This window comes from Mastigoproctus giganteus, chromosome 8 (assembly GCF_048544385.1).
Source record: "Mastigoproctus giganteus isolate SK-2022 chromosome 8, ASM4854438v1, whole genome shotgun sequence".
NCBI lineage: Eukaryota > Metazoa > Arthropoda > Arachnida > Uropygi > Thelyphonidae > Mastigoproctus > Mastigoproctus giganteus.
This window is the reverse complement of record NC_143582.1, coordinates 228,145,083-228,164,677: the sequence shown is the minus strand read 5'-3', so window position 1 is coordinate 228,164,677 and position 19,595 is coordinate 228,145,083. Positions and strand designations below refer to the sequence as shown.

At 41.1% G+C, this 19,595-nt stretch overlaps 1 protein-coding gene across 1 annotated transcript; it reads left to right on the top strand.

The window, feature by feature from the left end:
- Positions 1-17,540: 17,540 nt before the first annotated feature.
- LOC150082393 (uncharacterized) lies at positions 17,541-18,918 on the top strand. Its single transcript, XM_090380536.1, has one exon. It carries the CDS (start codon positions 17,701-17,703, stop codon positions 18,793-18,795), a length of 1,095 nt encoding a protein of 364 aa, XP_090236662.1. The 5' UTR covers positions 17,541-17,700; the 3' UTR covers positions 18,796-18,918.
- Positions 18,919-19,595: the final 677 nt, after the last annotated feature.

Here is a 19,595-nt window from a genome sequence, read left to right as displayed (position 1 = left end):
TGGGTATTTTTCACAACGAAGCTGGGTTAATTGGTCTCAGGCAAGAGTAGCATGGTTTTTCTAGATGAAACTCAAGTTTTGCAAACAGAAAAACAACCTCAGAACACACGCAATTTACAGACAATATACACGGAGCAATATGGCCTTAGTTTCTGATGCTCCTAAAATCCTACAGTCACAAGAACAACAACCTTAATGGCCTGAACAACCAACAAACTTTTTCTACACCCTCTGGGAGACTTCAGTTGGAATCACGGCTGCTATTCGATCCATTGCCTGCAAATTCACTGCTTGGTACGTCAACGACGCCTGCCCACAGGGCGATTGCATTCTCTCTAATCCATTCTTCTGACTTCACGCTGTGCATCTTGACATAACATTGCCAGATTTTCAACCAGTAATTCCAGCTGGACTCTCTATACCTCCAGCTGGACTGTACCCACTTTACAGACACAATACACATGGGTATATATAAGAAATTAGCGAGTGGCCCTAATATACATTTGTAATAGTTTTGTACTCTCTGTACCACCTCCTTACAAGAAATGCTGCATGAGCCCAAACAGTCTAAACCAGCAAATGCTATACAACACGAAAGAAAGGTCACCAACGTTGCTATTAAAAGAAAAAAACCAAATCACACTGCGGTTCCGAGGTGATGCCCTGGACTGGCACGCCTCCGAAAGGAGTTCCACGCTGCATGAAGAGCTTTTCAAAGGAGTCGCACCACATGGACACAAAGTGAGGTTGATGCCATCCTCGATGACTACTGACAAGTTCGCAACCAATACACTGCTTTGATGCAACAGAGGAAGAAAGAATCTTTGTAATACCTTGTTACAACCACAAGGAATACTGACTCCTGGAGTGTCATCTGCAGGGTAACAACCAATAACCTTCCACGTGGTGAGATAATCAATGTCACACTTACTCCCCAAGGAAATACTGCATTACCTTGGGAACACTCAATAAATAAAGTTCTTGATGCGCACTTCCTTGAAGACATAGACTCACAAACAAATAGCCAACCAGAAATCTGTACATGCAACAGCAGCTGTACTGACCACCAAAAAAACCCCCGGCCTGTGGCCGTAATGGGTAAGTTGCAACATAAACTGTATTTTGTATCTTGTTATTATTTTTATTGTTGCAATAAAGATTCTTCTTCTAAATTAAAGATCCCTTAGGAGCAGAAGAAAATAACCAAAAATTGCTCTACGCAAAAAGAAAGACAAGAAATGCTATGGCCCTGATCTGGTGGAGGTGGAGATGGTGTTTCTTAAAAAAAAATTGAAAAATAAACTATGATATTAGGGTCACCCGATAAGTTATTACCTATACCCATGTGTAATGTGTCAGTAAATTGCGTATTTTCTCTGATCGATTTGCCTCTTTTGCTGGACAAAAACCCCGTTTCTGGGGAAAAAAACGTTGCTATCTATGCCTGAGACCGACTAACTCTGCCATGAATTTAAAAATGCCCATAAAAGTTCCTCGCGTCATCGATGGGATTCGCACCTGAGCCTTTTTCTCTCGGTGTAGGGAGGACGGTGACGATACCACTGTACTACCTCGCGCAGACGAGATCCTTAAAAAGACTGCCGAAGCCTAACCCACTCTATTACTTGATCTTTTCCTTTCTACTGGTTACTTCTTGGATGTCTAGAAAGAAACCAACCTTCGCCTCATCCCAAATAATCCCTTTAAGCCACCAGAGCAACCAAAGTGCAATGGACCGATAGCCCTCCTCTCGGTTCCAAGAAAACTCTTTGAACGTCTCCTGCTTTCAAGACTCCAACACCATTAGAACGTCGGCATTCGAGGTGAGTGGACGCGCTTAGACAGGACCCCTCAGTTAAGTGGTTTACTTTTGGATAGTGCTTTTAAATATTTGATTTATTTAGATATTGTTGGATTATTTTGTTATAGGTTTTCCTGTAACTGTTTGATTTTAATAATATTATAGATATAATTTTTTAAAGTTACTTTCATTGATATTTATTTAATTTTATAATGGTAGTTACGAGATCTGCCTTAAACACGTCACAGGGTATCGTGACTCACACGGAAATAGCAGATGGCGATTTACGGGTGAGTCATGATTTAATCCGTTGCGGAACCTGTGGAATGTTTTCCAAGGTCGACCTGGTGACTAATCCTACCTCACCTGGGGATTCTTTTCTTTGTGATCGATGAAAGGAGTGCACCGATCGTAAATTACAATGTGGTGCACTGATGGAACACTTTGAGTCCCTGAAAAAACGAGTGCTTGCCCTCGAAAATAATGCATCTGGGAGCTCGTCAGGGTCTCAAAACTCCAGCAATCTACCAAGTGATGCACACCCGATTCGAGCCTCAAAACAGAAAAACCAAGTGCAAACTACTCTGGTTAAAAAGGACATTGTTTTATTAGGAGACTCCATTGTCAGGGAAACGGGGAATATTTTTTGTAATAAAGATAGGTGGAGCAGAACCAGGGTATGTCTGCCGGGAGCAACTATTGATGATGTCACCAACAGATTGTCAGATTTTTAAAGGGGGTAAGGAAAATATTATTATTCATGTGGGGACAAAGGATATTAAATGTACACGATCTGACGATTTGTTGGAAAAATACAGGACCATGCTGAGGAAATGTCGCGAGCTAGGCCATAATGTCTATGTGTCTGCAATTCTGCCCAGACACGATAGGATGGATTATATGTTAAGAGCCTTGTGGATTAAATCAAGACTTGAAGGAATCTGCAAGGCTTTATGGGGTAAATTCCTATCAGCATGGCCCACACTTGTAGGTAGAAGGAATTTGTTTTGTAGAGACGGGATACACTTAAACAAAGGTGGTGCAAAAGTTTTTGCCAGTATTATTGAGGATACCTTAAAGGTTCAGGGAAACTGCTAGTTAGGGGGGATGTGGGTAATACTGACACGCGTTTATCTGATAATATTGGTCAAAGTAACTCTTGCACACCTTAAGAGTTCTTATCTGTTACCCCAACTGGACGTATTATCTAGATTTTCTGGGGGCAAAGACGTTTCACGTGAGCGGGTAGCTAATATCACGGAAGAAGGCCTAAAAAAATTCAAGGGTTGTGTTAGGGTTGTTATATATACAAGAACATTAAATCTTAATTGCTTATACAGTAACGTTAGAAGTGTCGTCAATAAAATGAGCGAATTCGAACTGCTGGTTAAAACAAGTAACGCGGACATAATAGGGCTTACAGAGACGTGGTGCCACCCGGAAATTGGGGATGATGAGCTTCAGTACGGCTTGTATAATGTATTTAGGAACGATAGGTTAGATAGAAGGGGTAGTGGGGTAATGCTTCTTATCAGAAGCAGCCCGAGTGCGACGATAGCTCTCCCGGATTCAGACATTTCACACGCTAGTATAGAGTCTGCATGGTGTGAGATAGTTGGAAACAAAGGTATAATGCGAGTAGGTATAATCTACAGACCAGGTGATTGTGAAGATTATGACAAAAGCCTCTACATGCAAATGGAATGGGCAAGTAAGCGTCAATGCCTTATTATGGGTGATTTCAATTTGCCTCTAATTGATTGGAGTAAATGGGAAGGAAACTCGACATGGGGAACAAAATTTTTAAATCAACTAGATGACTGTTATTTGTATCAACATGTCAGGGAAAGTACTAGAGAAAAGAATATATTAGACCTCATCATCACACATGAATAAGATGACATAACAGGGCTGACAGTAGAGGAACCAATAGCAGGAAGTGATCACGGAGTTCTACGGTGGATGATGACGAGAGAGGTAGCAGAAGTAAAAGGCAAAGGAATGGGTTTTAATTTCAGAAAAGGAAATTACGATGCCTTAAGGTACTACATGGCCTCTATTAACTGGGTAGATATCGCGCAGAGAATGAATACAATTGAACTATGGTACGCTTTTAAAGCATTACTCACAAATGCCTTGAATGCGTATATACCATTAAAAAAATACTCCACGAGAAGGGTTCCAAGTTGGATGAATAGTGAAGTTGCCGCATTACTTGAGCAGAAAAATGTGGCATGGAAAGGTTACAGAGCAATAAAAAGTACTGAAGCCTATAACAGCTACAAGGTGATGTGTAATAGAGCCACAGAAAAGGTTCGACAGGCAAAGGCAGTTTATGAGAAATCGCTAGCAAACAGAGCAAAGAGGGGAAGGGGGATAAGGAATTCTTCACATATATCAATGCCAAGAAGAGCAGGACAAACCAGATCGGACCTTTACGTAAGGGAAAGGGGATAGTATTAAATACATCAGCTGCCGTTGCAGATGAACTCAACAGTTATTTTGCATCGATATTTACAAATGAAAAGCCTTTTGTGGCAATGGGAAATTGTGGGATCGAAGTTAAAAAATATGTAATTAATGATATTGAAATTTCGCAAGATTATTTAATGAAAAAACTTTCGAGCCTACAGACCAGTAAGGCTCCTGGAGTTGATGGAATATACCCTATAATCTTAAGAGAGGCGGCAAGCGAGTGCATTGAACCATTGAGGCTAATTATGCGAGCATCACTAGACTCTGGGGAGATTCCCTTGGATTGGAAAAGTGCAAATGTATCTCCCATACATAAGGGTGGCTCTAAAAGTGAAGTTGGAAATTATCGACCTGTCAGTCTGACTTCAGTAGTAGGGAAAATCATGGAGGCAATGATCAAGGGTGGAATTCAGGATCATTTGGATCGAATTGAAATTCTCAAGGATATTCAGCATGGTTTCGTAAAGGGAAAATCATGTTTAATAAAACATACAGGAAGGGTATCCTCGTCGAACTGAAAATATAAAACTGTGCTTTGTTAATAATCTGATTTATCTTTTTTTCTCATGTGTATCTCTTTTGTAAATATGTTTTGTTAACCCCTGGCACCACCATGCCGTGACGGGACTAATTGTATGTCTATCATTGCTGCAATTAAAGATTCTATTCTATTCTATTCTATTTAACAAATCTGGTTCGCTATTTCGAAAGGGTCACTCACCAACTGGATTTAGGGAATAATTTCGACATTGTGTATTTAGATTTCAGCAAAGCTTTTGACTCAGTCACACATGAGCGGCTGCTTTATAAGCTGGAACAGGTTGGAATCACTGGGAAAATCCTTAGATGGATAGAAGGATGGTTTCAGGGCTGGAGGCAGTGGGTTGTAATGAATGGCTATTCCTCGGATTGGGTTGATGTAAGAAGTGGGGTTCCCCAAGGATCAGTATTAGGAGCACTGTTGTTTTTAATTTTCATAAACGACATTGATGAAGGGATAGAGGGCGTGATGTCTAAATTTGCAGATTATGTTAAAATTGGTAGAGTAGTTAATGATCACTGTCAAGCTGAACTTCTTCAGAGAGACCTAGATAGACTTCAGGAATGGTCAGAAAATTGGCAGCTGCGCTATAATCCAACAAAGTGTAAGGTATTACACCTGGGAAACAGTAATCCCAAAAAAACCTATTCACTTGGTGGAGTTCAACTAAACCCAGTACTGGAGGAAAGGGACTTGGGTGTTACGATACGGTCAGACATGAAATTCTCTGAGCATTGTAAACAGGTTGCAAGGAAGGCCCATGGTGTCCTATCGATGATTTATCGAACTTTTGCAAGTAGAGATAGGGACGTGATAATCCCATTATATAAGGCTTATGTTAGACGACATTTGGAATACTGTGTTCAAGTATGGAGACCGCACCTAAAGAAAGACATCGAGCTTCTTGAAAGGGGGCAAAGAAGGGTAACTCGCCTGGTGTGATCAGCAAAAGGGCGTCCTTATGAAGAAAGACTTCGAATATGTGGGTTGCAGAGTTTGGAAACTAGACACCTTAGAGGAGATTTGATTGAGGTGTTTAAGGCTATGAGAGGCATTAGTAAAATGAATGAGGACAAAATTTTCAAGATTATAAATGATGCTAGAACTAGGGGACATAAATTCAAGTTACGGGGGGAAATGTTTAGTTTGGACTGCAGGAAGTTTTATTTTAGCCAGCGAGTTATAAATTACTGGAATAAGTTGCCTTCATGGGTGGTAGAGGCCGACAGTTTGGGGAAATTCAAAGGTATCAGGATAGTACTTAGCATTAGCATTAGTAGAGGCATTTGATGCAAGAAAGCAAGCTTATGCAGCATCAGCCAAAAAAAAAAAAAAAAAAAAAAAAAAACCACTTCCACTTCACCCCTCTGTTCGTTCAAAATACCTGTCCAGCTGAGCCTTAAACTTATTTAGGCTATCAACCTCCACCACAAGGGATGGAAGTCTGTTCCACCAACGAACCACCCGCTGGCTAAAGGCAAATTTCCGCACGTGTATCCTACATCTGTCTTTCCTCAATTTGAATTTATGCCCTCTCAGGTGATTATTCTGAGCGAGAGGAAGAATTCCATCAGTATTGAGCATGCTCAAACCATTCAAACACCTCTATCAGATCACCTCGCTGGTGCCTAGTCTCCAGACACTGTAATTTGTAAAACTTAAGCCTTTCTTCGTAAGAGCACACCTTTGTTCCATTCACTAATGTTGTTGCCCTTCTCTGTAATCGTTCCAGCAGCTCTATATCCTTCTTGAAATGAGGCCTCCAGACCTGTATACAGTACTCTAGGTGTGGCCTGACCATTGCCTTATACAATGGAATAATCACCTCCTTATCCCTGCTGGAAAAATTCCTGTATATCATTGACAATACTCCATGAGCTACTCTTGCAGCCGTCTGCACTGCTCAGAGAACTTCATATCTGCCTGCACAACCACCCCCAAGTCCCTTTCATTCTCTACCACTGTCAGTGTAGTACCACAGAGTTGATACGTTGCTCTGGGGTTGCTGTTTCCCATGTGTAGTACTTTACATTTGTCAATGTTAAACTTCATTTGCCACCTCTCAGCCCATCTGCTCAACCTTTCCAGATCCTGTTGCAGCAGCATAGTGTCAGTAGTGTCCTTGACAACCCTGCCAACCTTTGTATCTTCTGCAAACTTGGACATTAAGCCCGATATACCATCATCAATATCATTTATAAATACAGAAAACAATAATGGACCCAACACTGAGCCCTGAGGGACGCCACTAATAACATCCGTCCACGATGAGCAGTGTCCATTGATTACCACTCTCTGTCTTCTCCCCCTCAACCACCCCTTTATCCATAGCAGCAATTTGGCTCCAATGTCACACTGCTCCAATTTGTTTAGCAGTCTTCCATGTGCAACAGTATCAAAAGCCTTTTTAAGCTCCAAGTATATAATATCAAAGTTATTCCCTGCATCCAGTTCTTTTGTGACCGCATCATAGTATCCAATCAAGTTGGTCAGGCAGGACTTCCCCTTAACAAAACCATGCTGTGTCCTAGCTATAACTGAAGTCTTGTCTAAATGATCCTGCAGTGCTTCTTTAACCAGTGCCTCCATTAATTTTCCTGGAACAGAAGTTAAGCTCACAGGTCTATAATTACTTGTGTCAGCCTTTGATCCTCCTTTGTGAATTGGGGTCACATTTGCACATTTTCAGTCTATGGGTACCTCCCCTGAATCCAAGGAAGTTCTCATAATTATGGCTAAGGGTTTGCTTACTTCCTTTGCTGCCTCCTTTAATATAACTGGATAGATCCCATCCACCCCGGGTGCCTTTCTTGTGTTTATCTTCAACAGTTTCTCCTCCACTTTACGCCCAGTTATTTCAAGATTCTGTAGCTTACTGCTAGAGTTGAATACACCTCTGGCATTCCCCTCGCTGAATAACTCCTCATGTGTGAATGTCGATGCAAAATATTCATTTAGTTGTTAGCTGCCTGAGCAGGATCATCAACAGTTGACCCATCAATATCAAGTGGACCGATCTGATTCATCCCCTTCCTTCTAGAGTTTACATAAGTAAAGAACTCTTTGCTGTTTTTCTTTGCATCCCTTGCCAAGGATTTCTCGTAATCTGCCTTCGCCTGCCTAACCTCCTTTGTAACTTGGTTGCATATCAACTTGTATCTATCATAGGCTTCTGTGTCATGTGTTAATTTGTAAGTATCCCATGCATTTTTCTTCTCTGCCATATGCTTCATTAGTTCATCTGACATCCATTTAGGCCTAAACCTTGAACAATATTTCTTAGTTGGTATGTAAAGCCTAGTAGTTTCCAAGATAAGTTCTTTGAATGCTTCCCATTTTGAATTTGCTGTTGGTAACATCATCAGTTGGTCCCACTGTATAGAATTTAAATACTGTCTCAGTCCATCGTAGTCGCCTTTACGGAAGCAATAACCCTTCCCTTTACCCCTAATGGTAGTTACCTCTTTGAGTAAATCCCACTTCAGCACACTGTGATCACTGCCACCTAGTGGTTCATTTATCTGCAGATTCTTAATGCATGAAGAATCACTGCTGATAATCCAATCAAGAGTATTACTCCCTCTACTTGTCTCCCGAACATGCTGATGTAGAAAACAATCATCCAATAAATCCACAAAAGCTTTGCTAGTGTGTGAGTGACCAATCCACAAATTCCAGTCAATATCTGGGAAATTAAAATCTCCCATTATAAGACTCTCTGATTTACTGGCCCACTCTATTTCCCTGTACAGTTTCTTATTATACTCATCAGAGTCATTAGGCCCATAGCACACTCCCACTCTCAATTTTGATCTCCCAATGCTTATGTCACACCAAACTGACTCAACACTGCACTGTCCAGCGATGTCGACTGGCTTCACTTCCTTGGATTTTATGTGTTTCTTAACTAATAGCATAACCCCTCCCCCCTTCCTATCCTGTCTATCCTTTCTGTATCTCCGTGGGCTCACATCTGTTGAGTATGGGCTTGGCACACCCAGGGTCCTGAGCTTTATATCATCATCCTTCTCTTTCTTGGTGATTCCCTTCTAATTTCGACACACACACACACACACACCCTCTCTCTCTCTCTCTCTCTCTCTCTCTCTCTCTCTCTCTCTCTCTCTCTCTCTCTCTCAGGGTTACTCGGGAACTGTTTTTTTTTTTTGTTTTTTTTTTTTTCCTGGTGCAGCATAAGCCTCAGGCTTCCTTGCATCATATGGGTATTAATAATAATAATAATAATAATAATAATAATAATAATAATAGACGTTGTACTCCCCAAATTGCAGTTCTGCATCCCTTATATCTGTGTGACACCACGTCCCTGATATCCCAACAATATCTGCCTTTGATGTTTTGAGCAATACCTCAAATTCATCAAATTTATTTACTAAACTCCTAGCATTGGTGTACATGCAAGTATACCTGCACCTGTTTCTATTCTTAGCTACCCTAACACAACCCATGTGTTTACTTGTACCGCAATGGCTCCCAGCAGACTCTGAAATACCATGCATCTTGTTTTTCAGGCTTCTGCTCATTCTAATAGAAGCAGTGCAAGAATCTCTTTCACCTCTGCCAGTGGCTACTGTCAATCTATTGGTCTTTGTCTCCCCCCAAGCTAGCAGTTTTCCGACCCACTTAACACTGCCTCAGTAGCATCAGCAAATATTCTTGCACCCTTTCTATTTAAGTGTATCCCATCCGTGTAGAAGCAATCTCTCCTGTTAACAAGTACAGTCCAGGCTGAAAAAAATTCTACCCCTTGAGCCTTGCACAATCTTTCCAGGGCCGAATTGATCTACAGGGCTCTCATCATATACTCCCTCCTATGGTGTATGGGCAGAATTGCAGACACTTTCAAATTCTACCCTAATTCTCGGCTTTTGTTCAACAGTGACCTGTACTTGTTAAGTAATTCTGCCGGTCTCCTTTCGGTTAAGGGAAGCACATAGGATGATAGGTTTAATTTCCTTTTTTTTAATTTTTTATTTTATTTTATTTTTATTTATTAATTATTATTATTTTGTTATTTATTTTATTTATTTATTTTTTTGTTTTGTTTTTATCATTGTTTTGTTAGGATTTTTTTTTTTTTTTTTTTTTTGGCTGGTGCAGCATAAGCCACAGGCTTTCTTGCACTATGCGGCCGTTACTAATACTAATACCACTGTGAATGGCATACATGCAAGCTCCCAACCATTTGGGATTCTGCCCTGGACATAGCGCTGAGGATGCACTCAGAAATGTCATCTCTTTTGCCACCATGCTGAGCACCAACTGTTTCCTTTTCATATAGTGGCATAGTGTTTTGTGAATGGCGCCACCGGTAGTTCCACATCTGAGTGATGGTACTTTGTGAAGTACAGGACCTCTGTAAAAGGCAGAAAAAGTGTAATGTTTTTGTTTGTTTTTTTCGCTGGCCACCAATTCTGGGCAGCCTTGGGGGCGGGATTGCTGGCTCCTACCGCTATAGCACTTCATTCGGTGTATGCGGGATTTATGTATTATAGCACACACAGAGAATGGTTGATCCAGGTGTTGATTGGTCCCTGGTGGAAAAATGGTCTGACACAACAATTTTTTTAGACCTGTTTTGCAGAGGTTCTGAGCTATCAAAGGAGTAATAAGTGGAGATGGGCTTATGTCTAGGAGCCACCTACCAGGACACACACATGCATGTACACAAGGGCTACAGCATATATAAGAGTTTGTATATAAATTGATTAATATGTATCTTGAGAATGTATATACAATCGTGTGTTAATAAATGAAAAATGAATAAATGGTTTGTGTCAGATTATTGTTTTGTTCTGTTGTTGTGGTGCCTCTGGCTGCTTGGCCGCAGGGCGTCTTGTGGGACCCTACGTTTCCCGCGGCCACCGCTGGAAGGTGAGCCAAGCTGCCCATTAAATCTGGTTGGCCTCCGCCAGGGTCGCTTGAAGGAGTGAGTAAAAGAACTAGCGAAGAAAGGTGGTCCGAATGTAGTCAAATAAGAGCAGGCCATGGAGAAAGGGACCTACTAAAGATGGAAATAGGGAGGAGTGGGGAAGGGGATTGGCCCCGGGGGGGAAAGTCGTGGGAAAGAGATGCTCCCGTGGGAGTGCTATATGAAGCCAACGTGGCAGGTATCAATTCTGACCTCAGAAAGATCACGACAGCACTTAAATTACACGATGGACAGTGGCCCGAGTTTGCACTTAAATCCCACTTGGATGAGAAAGTTGTATCCAGGTCAGAACGACAAGCGAAGTTACACGGAGCAGTGAAGTAGAAGTGTAGCAGCAAGGGAGAAAATCCACAACAGGGAAGGAGTCATTGTCAGCACAGTCCTGTTCACAAGTAAGGTCATGTAGTTCGGCAAAAGCACACAGTTGGTATAGCTCGGAAAAGCGAGAATTCAGTTGAAGAGGCGAACCTAAAATGGCAACACATCGAGTAATCACTTAGAGAAATTGGTTGAAACATTATAGGTGACTGGGAGCTGGTTGATGGATGGTTTGTGGAAGAGTTGATGCCAGGATAAGGTGTCTTCGCTTGAAGAGAGATGTGGAAAAAGCTGTGAAAACATGTTTGGAATTGATTAATGCACTAACAGGTTGCATAGTAGTCAGATTAAAATTTGTGATTAGTCGTTGCCGCAGGTAATGATACAGCGGCAGACAAAAAAACTGCATCTCTTGTGAATTTTGCAAATAACGTGTTTTGTGCTGCATTGTGGGTTGCAGAAATGTTCGAAATACATTTGTTATATGGTATATATATCTCTGTGAATGAAATTCAATAAAAAGACTCCACCTGATATATCCAATTGCCAAAAATATCTTCCAAAAGGATAAAATGCCTAATTAATGGAAATATGAGAAATCATGCAAATGGCAATCATGGCAACCAAACATACATTTTATTGCATTTACGTGTACAAGCTGAAATGATAATTTAACGTAATAGTATTTTGTAATGTAAATCAGCAAAATAAGTCCTCAATATTTTGTTGTTTCTCCTCGAGCTGCAATTACAGCCTTGCAACGATCCCGCATAGATTTAATCAACTGCTGGTTATACGGTTGCCCAATTTCGTGGTACGACGCCCTTGAAATGCTCCCTATAGCTGAATCTTACTTGTTGGCTTCTTCTGAGCAATTTTAGACGAAATTTTCAATAGGGTTCAAATCTGGACTGTTACCGTACCAGTCCAACACTGTAATGCCAGCATTTCTGCGGTATGACTGCACTTTAAGGGAGAAAAACGAGGGAAAATATTGGTGTAATTATGTCTTTAGCCTTGTGAGACAAGAAGACGAACTCATCATTAAATCTAAATAGCATAAAACTTACCAATTTTGCTGTGTGGCAAGGAGCTGAGTCCTGTTGAAAAATGCACTTTTGGATTTCTGTGTGGTGATCCCTAAAAACGGGTTTCAGGCACTCCTCCAAGATAGCAGTGCAGGTTTCTGCATTCACCGTTCCGTTAATAAACTTAATTCGCTCCACCCCTTTGCTTGTTATGCATCCCCAGACCATCTGACCGGGGCGGGCGTGGAACTTTTCAGTCGTTGTTATGCAGTCAGGATGGTATGCCTCCGATTTTCGTCTTCTGACACATCGCTTCTCATCCGAGGCATGCATGTTGAATTTCGATTCGTCAGAAAAGATGACGGTGTCCCATTGCTCTTTTGACCATGAAACACGCGTGTTAGCCCAAGCAAGTAACTTCTTCCTCATTTGTTGGGTCAACAAAAGCTTCTTGAACCGATAGGCATATCGTCCACATTCCGAAAGCCGTCTTTGGACAGATAGTGCACTTGTTTCAACGCCAGAGGCTATCCCAAAGTCCAGTTTTAGATCAGGAACACTAGCATGGCGATTACGAAGGCATAGCCATTTTGAGTATCGATGTTGGGAAGGCTTAGTCACTCTCTTACGGCCTGATCCTTTTCACATCACCGGTTTCACCCGGGATGCTGTTGACTGGTGGCATATTTTATCAACGATAACACGCGTAGCCAGTCCTTCCTGAGACAAAGCAACAGCTACACTTTTTTTCTTGGTGTCAACTGAACATATGGAGTCATGCCTCCGAAAAACAGGATACTAATGAGCGTGTATACCCTTCCAACGTCATATTTATAGAAACGGCTGATGCAATACCTTACAATTACTGTCTGATGCAGTAGGCACGTTATCTGACTCAATACCTTTGCTTTGGAACAAACAAAATGAATAGAATCACACAATATTGGTAAATAAATTTAATCAATTTGCGGTATTGATGAAAACATCAAAGGCAGATATTGTTGGGATATCAGAATTGTAATCACTGGACACTGCTCTTCATGGACTAATGTTATTAATGGAGTCCCTCAGGGTTCAGTGTTGGGTCCATTATTGTTTTCTGTATTTATAAATGATATTGATGATGGTATACCAGGCTTAATGTCCAAGTTTGCAGACGATACGAAGGTTGGCAGTGTTGCTAATGACACTAAAGGCAGTACGCTGCTGCAACAGGATCTAGAAAAGTTGAGCAGATGGGCTGAGAGGTGGCAAATGAAGTTTAACATTGACAAATGTAAAGTTCTACACACATGTTTGGGAAGTTTCGTAATCTGCCTTTGCCTGCCTAATCTCCTTTGTGACTTCGTTGGTCTGTAACCAAGTCACAAAGGAGATTAGGCAGGCAAAGGCAGACTACGAAAAATCCTTGGCAAAGGATGCAAAGAAAAACAGAAAGGAGTTCTTTACATACTTGAACTCGAGAAGGAAAGGGATGAATCAGATTGGTCCACTGGATATTGATGGTTCAACAGTTGAGGATCCTGCTCAGGTGGCTAACAATCTAAACGAGTATTTTGCATCTACATTCACGCATGAGGAGTTATTCAGGAAGGAGAATGATGTAGGTAAAGTAAACATTGGCAGTGAGCTGGATGATTTTGTAATAACTGAGAGGAAAGTGGAGGAGAGATTGTTGAGGATAAACATAAAAAAGGCACCTGGGGTGGATGGGATCTATCCAGTTATATTAAAGGAGGCAGCAAAGGAAGTATGCAAACCCCTAGCCATAATTATGAGAGCTTCTTTGGACTCAGGGGAGGTGCCCATAGACTGGAGATGTGCAAATGTAACCCCAATTCACAAAGGAGGATCAAAGGCTGACACAAGTAATTATAGACCTGTTAGTTTAACTTCTGTTCCAGGTAAATTAATGGAGGCACTGGTTAAAGAAGCACTGCAGGATCATCTAGACAAGAATTCAGTTATAGCTCAGACGCAGCATGGTTTTGTTAAGGGCAGGTCTTGCCTGACCAATTTGATTGGATACTATGATGTAATCACAAAAGAACTGGATGCAGGGAATAACTTTGATATTATATATTTGGATCTTAGAAAGGCTTTTGATACTGTTGCACATGGAAGACTGCTGCACAAATTGGAGCAGTGTGGCATTGGAGGCAAATTGCTGCTATGGATAAGGGGATGGTTGAGTGGCAGAAGACAGAGAGTGGTAATCAATGGACACTGTTCAACGTGGACTAATGTTATTAGTGGAGTTCCTCAAGGTTCAGTGTTGGGTCCATTGTTGTTTTCGGTGTTTATGAATGATATTGATGATGGGATATCAAGTTTAATGTCTAAGTTTGCAGATGATACAAAGGTTGGCAGGGTCGTTAAGGACACTACTGACGCTATGCTGCTGCAACAGGATCTGGAAAGGTTGAACAGATGGGCTGAGAGGTGGCAAATGAAGTTTAACATTGACAAATGTAAAGTACTACATATGGGTAACAGTAACCCCAGAGCAATGTATCAACTCTGCGGTACTACACTGACAGTGGTGGAGAATGAAAAGGACCTGGGGGTAATTGTGCAGGCAGATATGAAGTTCTCTGAGCAGTGCAGACGAGCTGCAAGAGTAGCTCATGGTGTCTTGTCAATGATATACAGGAATTTTTCTATCAGGGATAAGGAGGTGATTATTCCCTTGTATAAGGCAATGGTTAGGCCACATCTTGAGTACTGTATACAGGTCTGGAGGCCTCATTTCAAGAAGGATGTAGAGCTGCTGGAACGGGTACAGAGAAGGGCAACAAGATTAGTAAATGGAACAAAGGGTTGCTCTTACGAAGAAAGGCTTAAGTTTTGCAAATTACAGAGTCTGGAGACTAGGCACCGGCGAGGTGATCTGATAGAGGTGTATAAGGCTTTGAATGGTTTGAGCATGCTCAATGCCAATGGGATTCTTCATCTTTCTCAGAATAATCACCTCAGAGGGCATAAATTCAAATTGAGGAAGGACGGATGTCGGATAGATGTGCGGAAATTTGCCTTTGGCCAGCGGGTGGTTGGTTGGTGGAACCGACTTCCATCACTTGTTGTTGAAGTTAATAGCCTAAACAAATTTAAAGCTCAACTGGACAGGTATTTCGAACGAACGGAGGGGTGAAATGGGAGAGGGGTTTTTTTTTTTTTGGCTGATGCTGAATAAGCTTGCTTTCTTGCATCATATGCCTCTACTAATGCTAATGCTAAAGTGTAACCCCAGAGTAACGTATCAACTCTGTGGTACTACATTGACAATCGTAGAGAATGAAAAGGACCTGGGGGTAATTGTGCAGACAGATAGGAAGTTTTCTGAGCAGTGCAGACAGTTTGCAAGATTAAACCAAGAGTAAATCAATGCTATACAAGAATTTTTCTAGCAGGGATAAGGAGGTGATTATCCCCTTGTATAAGACAATGATCAGGCCACACCTTGAGTACTGCATACAGGTCTGGAGGCCTCATTTCAAGAAGGATGTAGAGCTGCTGGAACGAGTACAGAGAAGGGCAGATTAGTGAATGGAACAAAGGGTTGCTCTTACGAAGAAAGGCTTAAGTTTTGCAAATTACAGTGTCTGGAGACTAGGCACCGGCGAGGTGATCTGATAGAGGTGCATAAAGCCTTGAATGGTTTGAGCATGCTCAATGCTAATGGGATTCTTCCTCTTGCTCAGAATAATCACCTGAGAGGGCATAAATTCAAATTGAGGGAAGGCAGTTGTAGGATAGATGTGCGAAAGTTTGCCTTTAGCCAGCGAGTAGTTGATTGGTGGAACAGACGGACTTCCATCATCTTTTGTTGTGGAAGATGATAGCCTTAAATTTATTTAGGTGAAATGGGAGTGTTTTTTTTTTTTTTTTTTTTTGGCTGATGCTGCATAAGCTTGCTTTCTTGCATCGTATGCCTTTACTAATGGTAATGCACATTTCACTACAAATGTTACATTTTTTAAGGTGATGCAATTCTTTCGTTCGCCACTGTAGATGGTACATGAATACAATAAGTTTTCCCAGTCTTCAGTTTCTCTACGGAAACATCGATCATCTGCAGAAAGCAGATATTGCAGCTTTTTCTTGATGGAGCCATGTTCAGTTAAGAGATATTATGTCTCTAAGTTTGGTATAAACCCTTGAACACAATTCTTTTCAATGGAAAAAACCAAGGGAAAAAAAAGTTCCTTGTAATATGACCTTTGTCCCCAGTTAACCAACGATTCTGCAAGATGGAGACGAGTTCAGTCCAATTGCGTCTTCTCTCTGCTTTGATGTCAGTATATCAGAATGTACTTAAATACCAAGTGCTTGAATACCTTGAATACCAAGGAAGGAAGCAACTTGATTCTTGCAAACACAGAAAATAAAACACTGGAAAATAGCATGAAGGTCTAGGGGAAGATTACCAATGAGTACTTGAAGAGCTGCAATAGAGGTCATATGGAGTATGATGATTCCTTGTGTCTGTTCCAGATGGGCTTGTTGGTTTGGTGGTACCATACTTCTGCATCATAAGTGAACAATTAGAACGAAGATGGTGGAGTACATGAGCTGAAGGGATCTGCCCTACAAATCCCAGTCCCTTCTCGTGACACGTGAGAGCATGGAGGTAAACTGTCTTATTTTGTCTCTGATTGCCTTCAGGTGAAGAATAAAAGACCAGTGGTCATCGAGGGTAACACCTAGAAATTTCACAGAACGGCGGTTGGTGAGCCACCGGTGAATTTCCGGGAGAAAAAACCATGAAACCTTCGCCTGAGATAGACTAAATCATCCACGTTGTATGATATGAAAAGAGCCATTAAAAGTCCTTACATCATCAACGGGACTTGAACTCGGGGCTTTTTCCTCCACCACCCTGTGTGAGGAGGACGGCGATCCTACCAACTGTGCTACGCACAAGGGCCTATTATAACTACATGTACTCTGATACCCACTAGGGCGACTTTTGATTGTTAGTGTGTTAGTGTTTTTCAGTTCGCGCACTGTTTGTTTACCAGATTATTGAGTAGCTAGTTTAGCAAAGTCTCTGTGGATGTCTTTTTCTTCCGGACCTTTTTGCACTTCATATATAATACAACAACAAACATTTTTGTTGTATTATATATGAAGCATATATAATGCAACAAACATTTTTACCGTATTTTGGGAACTCAGAATTGGGTGTTCAGCGCGGGAAGGTTATTAAGGGTTATTTTCACTATGAAAAAAAAGAGGAACATTTACGTTTTGCATATTTACCAACTATTAATATTCTGTCTGCATTTATGGAATAGCAGAGTTTTGCGAAATTAGAATTTTTATTTTATAACCGAAGAAAGTGAATCACGTGTATTGAGTAAGTTTGCCGTTTCACATTTTATTAAGCGAATGGTGCAACGTGACGGTATTCCGTCAGTTGTCATGTGCTCGTGGGTGCTGTTTCAGGTTTAGCTAGAAGAACCTCCTTATAGGAAGGAAAGTTCTGTGCTGTTTTCAAATATGTTGATCATTCTGATGATTCACTATCTATAGTATTAAAGGAACATCTGTGAGTATTTTTACGACTGAATTTTATTAAGTAATGGATGCGCCCGTGTATAATCCCCCAATTCCTTATATTGGAAGCATTCCTGCAGGTCTTCAGCCTGGTTCTATGATTAGGGTGGATGGTAAAACTACCCCTTCACCACAGTGTTTTGCTATTAATTTGCAATGTGGGCCTAATACTCAGCCACGTAGTGATATTGCACTTCATTTGAGTCCGGTGTTCACATCGCCACCACGCCTTGTTCGTAATTCCTTGCAACAGCAACAGTGGGGACCTGAGGAAAGTCACGGACCATATTTTCCTTTTGTTGCAGGTGAAGGCTTTGAAGTCATAATTTTGACAGAAGCGGATCATTTTAAGATAGCTGTGAATGGCCAGCATTTTACTGAATTTAGACATCGCATACCCCTCGCTAGCATTACACATATAACGATAGATGGGGATGTTGTTGTCAATCTTATTGTATTTGAGGGAGTTGGGTTAGTTCCGCCAAGTGTAGGTTTTGTCGGGGGATTTGTTGCACCACCAATAGTATCTCCAAGTGGACCTCCTCCACCATATACCTCGTATCTTCCCCAGCCATCTGTTACTCCTGCGATTTCACCAGGTGCACAGCCGTACTCCATTCCATCACCACAGCATTATGGTCCACAGCCCTATGGTCCACAGCCTTATTCTGCTCAGCAAGCATACCCAGCACAGTATGGATATCCATCACAGGCCGGAGCAGTTCCTCCAGGAACACACGTTGTGTATCCTGGAGGAACACAGAAGTCTGAGAAGGGAGGTTTGACTGGATTTTTATCAAGTGGTATTGGTCCTATAGCTGCTGGTGCTGCTGCCCTTGCAGGATCAGCTATGCTCTCCAAATCACCAATGAATCCAATGAAGCATGGTTCAAAGTATGGTTCAAAGCACAGTAGTCCTATTCCTATTGGTCCTATAGCTGCCGGTGCTGCTGCACTTGCAGGGACGGCTATGCTTGCCAAATCGCCACTGAATCCTCTGAAGCATATGAAGCCGAAGAAATTCAAGAAACTTTATAAACATAAGCATAAGCATAAATTTCACAAAGGATTTGGAGGATGGGGTAGCAGTAGCAGCAGCAGTTCTAGTGAAGAGGAGTGAAATTGTGTAATGATTTCAAGATTTACATGGAAAAGTAATGCAAAATTGTCTGCTTGTAAAAATATTTATTGTTTTATTGCCAAGCCTGTAGATGTAAAATAGCAAACGGCATTTGAGCTTGACACAGACACTGACAACTTGCATTTTTTTTTTTTTTTTTTTTGGCAATAGAAAAGCTGAACCTTCCCTGGTTTTGTAGATATGTCAAGGTTCAGTTATATAAGTGGAGAATGGCATAAAATCCATCTTGTGTTCATATTAATGCTAAATGATTGGCCACATTCACTCCAAAAATTTATTAAGACTTAAGTATTCAAGAATCTCAAGCCATTTAAGTTTTGAATTTGCCTGTATTTCTATCCGATCAGGAGCTTGATGTGAATTGTCCCAGTGAAAATTATCCTCCTCGCAATTGCAACATGGATTGAGCTAGATAAGTATTAAAACAAATAATTGCTGTGAAATAATATAGTTAAGTTTCTGCTTGCCTATGTGTTAAGAGATTTTTAGAAGGAATTTTTTCTCTTTCTCTCCCCCCCCCCAACACATTATTCTGTATACACTGTGGAATACAGTATTCCATGAAATCTGAGATGCTTTTTATGTTGGTATCACCACATTAAAAAAAATTGTTTCACTTATAAGAAAGCTTCAGCTGCATAGCAAACTTAAAAGGAATGCAGCCATAAGATTCCTTCTAATCACTTGCACTATATTATAATATATTATCAATGATACAATTTTTCACGTGCATAAGCCCGTAGAACAATGTATGAATGTTGTAGTGTGTAAATGTAAAA

What these genes read in the sequence shown, in the direction of transcription:
- LOC150082393 (XM_090380536.1), top strand. Translation starts at nt 17,701, where the DNA reads ATGGATGCGCCCGTGTATAATCCCCCAATTCCTTATATTGGAAGCATT.